Genomic DNA, 10709 nt, shown 5'->3' on the forward strand with positions numbered 1-10709 from the left:
AAAAAAAAAAAAATAGGAAAACATGGGCACTTCTATTCCGTTCACATTTCAGAATCTGTTGCAGCCTTCTGCTTTTAAATTAGCTAATTTTGTTTCTTATAAAATTAAGAGAAAAAATTAACATGATTTTTCCTCCTGAGACCTTTTCAGCAATAGCTTTTATTTCTCCCCTGTGGTAAAACAACAAATTACAGTTTTAATAAAAGTCTCACTTTAGGGTACTTGGGGTTTTAGGCTAACCTCTAAATCATCTGAATGGAATATACCTCCTGGGGATAAAAGAAAATTCAGTGGATTTTAAAATTGATATGAAGAAAATAGTTTAACATTTACTTACATATCATCATGCTTATAAGTATGATCTGGCATTGTCATCTGCAGTATTGTTTAGAATACATCTTCTTGAGGGTTTTCTGGTATTACTTTCAATCAGTGGAATAATATTGCATCTCCTTTTGTGTATGTGCAAACATTGCATTTAGTTTTCCATTTTTACATTTTGCACAGCTCACTGAGATACAATATGAAGTATTTAATTGCTTATTCTGCCAACTGCTGAAGTATATACTTTCATTACAGCTTAAATTAAAGACTTGGAATCAAAGTTATTGCTTTTTTAATACACATATGAAGTTATGGACACTGGAGTTTGTAATAAGTAAGAACATCAGTATATTTCCCGACTAAAATTACTTGAGTAGAACACTCATTATAATAAGAGGATACCAGCAGTGTCTCCTTTGTGACGTACTACAAATTTTCAGTGGTATTAAACTCTTATTTAAACTTAGTATTAACATCCAGAAAAGTACACCTTGATTAAACTTGTGTCTTTAGGTAACAGTAAAATGTCAAATTATTCTGTGTATATTTTTGTGTGTTTAAATTGATTTTATCTATCTTTAAAATCATAGCACTTTGCCTATTGTTCATATATATATATAAATCTAAAATTAAGATACAGTAAAAGTGTCATCATTTATATTATGTTATAGAATTTGAACCTACTGAACTAAAAGAAGCTTCATAATACCTAGTATTAACTATGCACGCTTATCTGAAAGATAAGTACTTTCTGTGGAATTAGGTTTTTTATCCTTCACCACTGTATGTAAATTCAGTGACTGTAGGCAGTTTTCACTGAAATAACTTTGATTTTCTGCCCTACTCCTTGGAGGCCAGTTAAATATACATTGTATGCTGGCATTTAATTTCATCATATTTCTATCAAGTTAATGACCAGACATAGTGTATTGTAACTCCATATATAAGGGCTCTGGTAAAAACAATTAAAGGAGCAATATATTCAGGGAAAACAAAGGAGGAAGTGATACCAAAAAGAGTCATTTTGAGTCTAACCACATTCTGAAGCTGCCACTTAAAGAGTTACCTTAACCTCTCTCTGCCTCAGTTTTTTCATTCATGAAATAGGACTAAATGTAGTTACCACCTACTAGGGTTTGTGGGATATATTACATATAATGATAGGTATAAGACAGTTAAAATGGTGGCACATGGTAAAGACTAATAGATACATTTTTTTCTTAATTTTCTGAGCTGAAAATACAAGTTAAGAAGTTATCAATGTAGAGATATTAGAAGAAGCTACTAATAGTAATGAGGTGGTTTAGCAGGACTAATCTGTGCCTCACCAAATGTAGCCTCTGGATTATTTGTATCCAGATTAGTATGTGGGAGAGGGGATGCTTTTCAAAGATCGTATTTCTAGATCTCATTGAACCATGCTTACTGATGGTTGAGACTTACAATTTTGGTTAACAGTGTCGTCCGGTGATTCTCATGCATGCAGAAATATGAGAACCACTAATACAGAGTACCAAAAACGCCATATACAAAATTCTGGAGAACATCAACATTTAGAACACAGGTAAAGAAAATAAGGAGTAGTCAAAGATGCAGATGTGGGAAGCAATATGAGAGACAGCACTGTCATAGAATTCAAGGGAGAAAGAGTTTTAAGAAAATTCAGAATTTCTTCTCTCTCTTATTCTCTAATTATCTTTATTAAAAACAGAGAAACATTTCAGGCCTACACAAAAGAACATAATCATATTTTTTACATCTACCATTAATCTAAAACAAAACAACAGAAATCACCCGGCAGAGTTGAAGTCCTTTCTTTACCCCACACAATTGCATCATCTTCTCTTGACACTCTCCTAACCTATTTAAACAGTATCTTCAACTCAGCGTTTATTATTTCTCTGAATTTCTTTATTCTTTAATGCATATATATCTATACACCCTCTTTAAAATACACAGTTTAAAATTAAATTTTATAACATATCTACTTCAAAATTAATTTTAGTTCAATATTACTTTTGTGAAATTTACCCATGTTGATGTATGTGGAATAGGTTCCTTTTTCATGCTATATTTTATATTCCATTTTATGAGGAGTCTGCAATTTGATTATCACCTCTTAAACGATTGAGGTATAGATCATTTTCCATTTTCTATGCCATGAATGTACTTGTTTCCAAGTATAAGAATTTACCTGTTCTCATTGTAACATGGCTTTTATTGCCAAATTATTCTCTAAACTTATACCAACTTGCATTTTCATCAAGGATATAATGCAACCTCCGTTTTTCATGGATTTCTTGTATTTCTTTGTGTCTTGTGTACAGAGGCACCAGTTGCCCTTATATTACAGCCTATCTTTTCAAGTCATTTGCATAGCAAACATCTTTTGAATGTAGTGCCTTCCTCTGGAACAGAGGTGAGATTTGTTTGATGTCCTGTATAATAAGGATGTCTCCTTTTTGGGCAATGGTTGGACACATTTGGTTACTATCAGTTATAAAGACTAAGGTTTCTTAAACTCAGAGTCCTTCAGATGTGACGCACAATCAAGGCATGTGCAGCGTCCTCCTTGGCACATCTGCAGTACTTCTGTGGAACTTCAGAGGTAAGGAGGATCAATGCTAAAATAAAGCTTGGGATATATGCTGAGTCAGTCATTTTATTTGACCAAGTAGTCTCCAGTCTAACAAGGCTAACTTGTTAGCTTATATGTAGGATAAAAATCTCATTTGTTCCCCACCCCAATCCCCTGGTTTTGACATGAACAAAGATTCTCATTGTTTTATATCTATACAAAGACCTAATAGTTAATTTTTTAAAAGTTTTTGCCTACCTGATGGTAGAAAATAATATTGTGGTTTTAATTTCTGTTTCCTTGATTCATTGTGAGGCTGAGGCTCTTCTTTAGTTACTTATTTGGGTTTCTTCATCTATGAATTACTTGTTATTTGGCTGAATTTGCTACTGAATTCTTTTCGTTGTTTATTAAAATCAGTTTTTAATGAAGTCTGGTTAATTGTGTATATTAATATGTGTATAATATCTTCTTCGAACCTCTGGCTTGTATTTTTCCTGTTAATGGTGAATACCGATGAGAACAAATTTTTTAACTTGAAAGTTTATATTTAATTAATTTTAAATTTGATAGACAAATTTATCAGTCTTTTTCTTCGTGATTCATCCTTCCCTGTTCTGTTTAAGAAAGCAATATATTGGCCAGGCACGGTGACTCACGCCTGTAATCCCAGCATGAGTCACCGTGCCTCACCTTGGGAGGCCAAGGTGGGCGATTACTTGAGGTCAAGAGTTTGAGACCACCCTGGCCAACATGGTGTAACCCTGTCTCTACTAAAAATACAAAAAATTAGCCAGGCATGGTGATGGGTCCCTGTAATTACAGTTACTCAGGAGGCCGAGGCCGGAGAATTGCTTGAATCCTGGAAGTGGAGGTTGCAGTGAGCTGAGATAGCACCATTGCACTCCAGCCTGGGTGACAGGGCGAGACTCTGTCTAAGTAAAAAAAAAAAAAGAAAAACAAAAAGGAAAAGAACAAAAAAGAAATAGATTACCTGAGATCATAACATTTTTTCTGTATTTTTCCTAAATGATTTAATGATTTAAATTTAAATGATTTAAATTTTGTGTTTTAAATTTAATTGTTTAATTATCCTGAGACTGAATTTTATGTATAAGATATAAGGTTCCAATTCAAGTGTTTTTTTTCCATATGCATAACCAACTGAATAGTTTATATTTTTCTCTCTACTGTGCAGACACTCTATAGATTTTATATTTGGGCTTTCTGTCCCTTTCCATTATTTAATTTGTCATTTGTGTAGGACTGTGCTAGTAGCACACATATTGTATTTTTTTATTTCCAGAAATGTAGCAGTCAAGACTATATAATTAGGACTAACTTAACCTTCAGAAAACAAATATTTATGAACATATAGTATGTGCATATATGTGAACATATGTGCATATTGTGTGATATGTATATGTATGCGTACATGTGCATATAGTGTGTACGTGTGTATGTGTGTGTACATAGAGAGAGAAAGTACTAGGTAAAAATCCAAGGAAAAATGGCATTCCAAAGTAACAAATATAATTTCTGCCCAAACTACTTTTGCCCTCAGCTGTTTGCCAACCCAGACAAACTTGAACTTTGATTCTTAATAGTTTGTCACCATTGAGGCAGACAGCAATGAAAACTCAAGACCTTCTGAAAGCAAGGGATCTTCTCCACTCTAATTTGTGACACCAAAGAGTTTCACAATCAAAGTAAAAGTAGATCATATTGTTGATGACCTTAGGAGCATGTCAGAAACAACGGTACATCTATACAGAATATGTCTTTGTCATAGGCCACAGATAACCCCCAATAATAGAATTTTAAGCCATATAATCAGCACCCAATGAAAAATAACCAAGCAAATAAAAGGAGAAGAAAAGCCCCATTAAAGAGGATACCATAGATTTAAACTATGGAAAATATCAGACACATATTACAAGGCAATGATGCATACTATATGTAGAGCTATAGATACATATGTATAATTACACTATAGTATAGATACATATGTATATAACAAATACAGTTATATATACATATATATATCTGAATGTAAGGAGAATAAAAAAATCTGTCACAATTGTATAAGCCAGCAAAATGTTAATAGCTTGAAAGTCACAATGTACAATAGCAAACAAAGCTGTGGATTACCTGTTATCTAATATAATAAATTATATACATAAATTTAATAAAGAAAGCTTCAAAGCGCTTGTAAAAGACATTCATGTGTATATGCATATGGAAGGGTAGAGCAAGAGAAAAGGAGAGAGATAGATTCATACGTAGACAACTCTATAGATTATTTTGGTTTTGTTTTTCCAATTATTATACACTTCATTGTTAGTAAAGTACAATTTTAAATAGATTATGTTAAACATTCCTTCTCACTTGTAATTCTAAAAAAGATTCTAATATATAAGCATTAAAATAAAGCATCCTTTACCTTTTGTTGGACCTTCTTTATCAGATTAATCAAGTTCCCTTCCATTCCTAGCTTGTCCATAGTTTTATTATAAATAGGAGTTGATGTTTCCTAAATTTTTCTCCATCTAGTAGAAATACATTTTTTCTTCTTTTACCAGTTAACTATGTTAACATACTTTCTAATGTTAAGCAATTCTTGCATCCTTGCAAGAGAAACAATACAGGATGTAAAACTTGATGAATTTGGTAACAGTACTGTATAATGAATTTGGAAACAATACTGTATGTTAAAACTGTATGAAGTTGGTTCGTATATATATAATTTTTCTTTCTTGTACCATCCTTACTTTTTGGTTTAAATTAAATAGTATAGCTGTAGAGTTGTTTTTATTTTAAAAAATATCTGCAAGATTTTATAAAAGATTAAAATTGTTTCCTGAACATTTTGATAACTGTGCTGTGAAATTATCTGAGCATTGTGATTTTTTTAGTGAGGGAAGCATTGTGAAACTCATTATTCTTTTAACATACTACAATCACACTTTCATCTTCATTACTCTGACACCATTTATTTTAAGGTGACCATCACTTCCATCTTGCCAAATCCCATGGTAAATTCCTAGCCTTCATCTTAACTTCCCAACATTCTTCTTATGGAGATGTCCTCTGATTAACTAGATAAAAGAGTGCCCCTCTTCAGCCTTCCCACTATGATTCTTAATCCCCTTGTGATTTTTTATTTTTCTTTATTGTACATATGACTAATTGAAATTTTATATTATACATTTGTTTATTGTGCCTCTTTTTAATAGACTTGAAAAGTTACAGATTTGTCTTTGTTTTATACTTCTACTGCCCAGAATATATGGGAACTGTTATATATGCAATGCATATGTTTGCTAATGTGATAAAGAGTTGTAAGTATTCGAGAATCTCATATGCCATTAATATGTTAAGCAAGGAGTAGCTAAACTTAGCTCTCTCCCGACTTCCAGATCAGAGACACTTTGGAATTTTCTCTTACTAAACATTAGTTGATATATTAAATCTATTAAATACTCCTGATCATTTGACAATTACCTGCAAACATATGCATGCAACTCTCAAAATTTGTTTCTCATTATAGAAACCTGAATTTTAATGATATGTGTTCATTTATATAATGTACATTTTAATTTAATAAAATTTCAGAATGTGCTTTCAATTTTCTTAGTACCTCTGAAGAACATACTGGGAACATTATTCTACTATTGTTTTGATTTCAGGCTGGGCAGCAGCGTTGGTGGGAGCAGGAGATTAAAATAAATGGGAATATTCAAAAGGGAGAATTAATTACATATAACTTGACAGAGCTAATTAAACCAGAAGCTTACGAAGTTCGACTGACTCCTCTCACCAAATTTGGTGAAGGAGATTCAACAATTCGTGTGATCAAATACAGTGGTAAGTAGCCTTTTATTTACAATTATTTATTTATCAAACTGTATGGAAAATTTTGGTTGCTGCTCTCTACCAAATGTAGACACAAAGTAAAACTTAGCACATAGACTTTCTGGATCATTAGCCAGTTAACTAAACAAACAAACAAAAACCAAAACCTTAATCACCACAAATGTGACATTTGATTACAAATATAGAGATATAGAATAATTTAATTGTGAACCTATGTGATATAAGCAATGTTTCTTTATTTTTGATCCTACAAGTTATAGTACAATATTTGTCTGCATTTTATCTTTTCAAATTATTGATGACTTTAAAACTTATTAAGAAGTAAAAAAGGATCAAAATGTCATTTTCTGTTTTTTAAATAAAATCAATAGATTTCAGTTTTAGAGCAGTTTAAGGTGTACAGAAAATTGGCAGGAAGTATAGAGAGCCCTGTTTCCCTGACACAGTACCCCCATTATTAACATCTTACATTATTGTAGTACACTGGTAAAAACTGATTAACAAATACTGAGAAATTATTATTAAAATCACTATTTTACATTACAGTTATTTGTGTTGTACAGTTATATGGATTTTGACAAGTGTATATAATTTCTCCACCATTACAGTATCACACAGAATAGTTTCACTGCCTGAAAAATCCCCATGCTCTACCCATTTCTCTCTCCTTTCTCCAGTTCAGACAACCAATGATATGTTTACTCTGTCTATAGTTTCTCCTTTTCGGGAATGTTGTAAATTTGGAATCATACAGCATGTAATGCTTTTTAGACTGCCTTATTTCACTTAGAAATACATAAGGTTTCTGTATGCCTTTTTGGGCTTTCATAGCACATTTCTTTTTATCATTGAATAATCTCCATTGCATAAATGTACTACAGTTTATTTGTATATATATCAAAAGGCATCTTAGTTGCTGGATTTTGGTCTTGGTTGTTGATGGCCATTCATTTTTGACATTGCTAATGTTAAAAAATGCTAAATGTTTGTGTGTGTGTTAGTGATAGTTTCATTTTTATTAAGTATATGCAAAAAATATTTCTTCACTACTTAAATGTCCTATTTGGAGAAAAATAGAAATTAGCGCAGAACTTTGAAAAAGTTAAAAGTGGATCTAAAACTTTTGTCTAGAATTAATACCTCAAAGAGAAACAACGGCAATTAGATATGTTATTATTATTATTTTTTTCTTTTTCTTTTTCTTTTTTTTTTTGAGACGGGGTTTTGCTTTTGTTGCCCAGACGGGAGTGCAATAGCACGATCTCGGCTCACCGCAACCTCTGCCTCCCGGGTTCAAGCAATTATCCTGCCTCCGCCTTCCGAGTAGCTGGGATTACAGGCATGTGCCACCATGCTCTACTAATTTTGTATTTTTAGTAGAGACGGGGTTTTTCCACGTTGATCAGGCTGGTCTGCAACTCCCGACCTCAGGTGATCCACCAGCCTGAGCCTCCCAAAGTGCTGGATTACAGGCATGAGCCACCGCGCTCAGCCTAGATATGTTATTTTACTGTATACTAAAGATAGAAATATTTTAAAAATTGAAATTTGTGTGCATTTTAGAATTTTAATATTCAGTGTTAGTTGTAGAATTTTCAATGTATTTCAGGTTTGAATGAAACATTATTTAAACAGTCGTATTTATTGTATTGTTTCAGTAGAATATTATTATTATTATATATATTTTCTTGAGATGGAATCTCACTCTGTCTCCCAGGCTGGAGTGCGGTGGTGTGATCTCGGCTCACTGCAACCTCCGCCTCTTGAGTTCAAGTGAATGTCCTGTTTCAGCCTCCCCAGTAGCTGGGATTACAGACACCTGCCACCACGCCCAGCTAATGTTTGTATTTTTAGTAGAGAGGGGGTTTCTCCATGGGCAGCCTGGCCTCAAACTTCTGACCTCAGGTGATCCACCCGCCTCGGCCTCCCAAAGTATTAGGATTACAGGCATGAGCCACAGCACCCGGCAGGAACGTGATTCGTTTTATCATTGATTATCAGAGCTTGACTTAAAAAGTTCTTAATGAAGTTCTCCATTGTGTTTACCCTTAAGTATACGTTTCCTGCTTAAGGGGGAAGTAGTGCATACTGGCAAATGTGAAAATGAAGTAAAACTATTAAAACTAATTAAAGTTGTTTGTACTTACAATTTTACCAAAAAATTAAGATGTATAATGTAGAGTGCATTAATATCAATATTTTAAAAGATGAAGATATTAGGACCCAGAAAGTTTCAGTGTCCTGCAAAGTTAAATGACTGTGAAATGGCAAACCTGACTAGAATTAGGGTTCACCACTCCATTAGAGAAGATCTTTACTTCTTTGCTAAAGTTAATTGATCATTATGACTTTCCTTAAGAGATTTTAAAAGTTAATTAGCTCAGTAGTTGCTATTGAAAACTCTGAGGCAACAAACTAAAATGAAAAACAGATGTGGAACATAGATATTACTTTTAATAAGTTTTCAAAATTGTTTTTACATACTTAGGCATACACGTTAAGATCTCCAACACTGTTATTAAAATTATTTTTCTGTAATACAGGTTTGGGCAATGTATACTTTAATGGTTTAGAGGCAATATACTAGTGTGTTTGGGCTGCCATAACAAAGTATCATAGTGTGAGGCTTAAACAACACAAATTTATTTCTCACACTTTTAGAGACTGAGAAGTCCAAGATCAAAGCACTGGCATAGTTAGCTTCTGGTGAGAGCTCTCTTCCTAATTTATAGGTGGTCACCTTTTCACCGTGTTTTCTTCACATGTCAGAGAGAGCTCTCTGGTGTCTCCTCCTCCTCTTATAAGGACACCAATCCAATTGGATTAGGGTCAAGATTAATTTAATCTTAATTACCTCCCTAAAGGCTTTATCCCCAAATACAATCACATTGGGGATTAAGCATTGACATGTGAATTTTTGTGGGGACACAATAGTCTATAATATGCATTTATAAAAAATTATACATGCAAGTTCAAATGAAAGAAGAAAAAAATGGAATCGCTGTAATATTTAGAAGTTAAATTTGCAAATTTTCACAAAGTTAACTGCATTTTGTAAAGTGAATTTGGTGACTAAAATGTTGGAGAAGAAGTCTCAATTAAAATTCAATCTGGTAAGAGCTTTACATGTACATATGACATACTTAGAACTAAATTATAATTCAAGGATGCTTACTTACATCTTTGAGAGATAGCACATAATTTTTTAAAAATTTCATATTAACTGTGAAATAATTTTAATTTTATTAATTTTAAAATTAAAATACATTGATATCTTGCCATAAAATTCAATTGTTATTTTAGTTCACTTTCAGCTCCTTTTCTATGTTATTCTTTTCATAATTTGCAATGTGGAATGTAGAATCAAAAACAACTACAGTAATGGGAATTGTCTTCTGTATGTAGGAATAGTGAAAATCATTGAAACACTCTGTTAAAATTTATCGTTTGTATACTAATGTTACAGTTATATATGAATATTTTTGCCCTTCAGACTTTATTAGTATTGCACAAATTTAATAAAGGTGGTTAATGACAACCGCTAAGAAAATGACAAGTTCTTCTGCACTGTAGATTAACTGCCCATTGTAATCTTGGGGAATTATATCAATGCTCTCTTTCATCCAGATTGGAATATTTTCTCAGAGTGATAAGTGGTTAATTGATACATACAGATACTTTGGCCCTTAGATGAGAGATATTTTTGTTGATGTGTTAGTAATATTTAAAGTATTCGTTTCTCTTTGGGTGGAAGTTCATTGGCACTTGTATTACAAATATAATTAGTTTTCTGGGAAAAACAATTCTTTTGGTACCCCAGAACACAAAATTTGTTGCTTATCATTTTAAAACTCTGTGTGCATGCACTCCTGTGTATGTATGTGTGTGTGTGTGTATATACACATATGTGTGTGTGTGTGTGTGTGTGTGT

The 10709-nt window shown here is 32.6% G+C and overlaps 1 protein-coding gene across 1 annotated transcript in view; it reads left to right on the top strand.

The window, feature by feature from the left end:
* Positions 1 to 10709, top strand: part of MDGA2 (MAM domain containing glycosylphosphatidylinositol anchor 2) — a 391758-nt gene that overhangs the window by 340477 nt on the left and 40572 nt on the right. Inside the window, exon 9 of the mRNA XM_017889604.1 lies at positions 6592 to 6769. Within this exon, the coding sequence (XP_017745093.1) occupies positions 6592 to 6769 (178 nt within the window). The remainder of the gene's footprint in view (positions 1 to 6591; positions 6770 to 10709) is intronic.

Source organism: Rhinopithecus bieti, unplaced genomic scaffold (assembly GCF_001698545.2).
Source record: "Rhinopithecus bieti isolate Rb0 unplaced genomic scaffold, ASM169854v2 scaffold_19285, whole genome shotgun sequence".
NCBI lineage: Eukaryota > Metazoa > Chordata > Mammalia > Primates > Cercopithecidae > Rhinopithecus > Rhinopithecus bieti.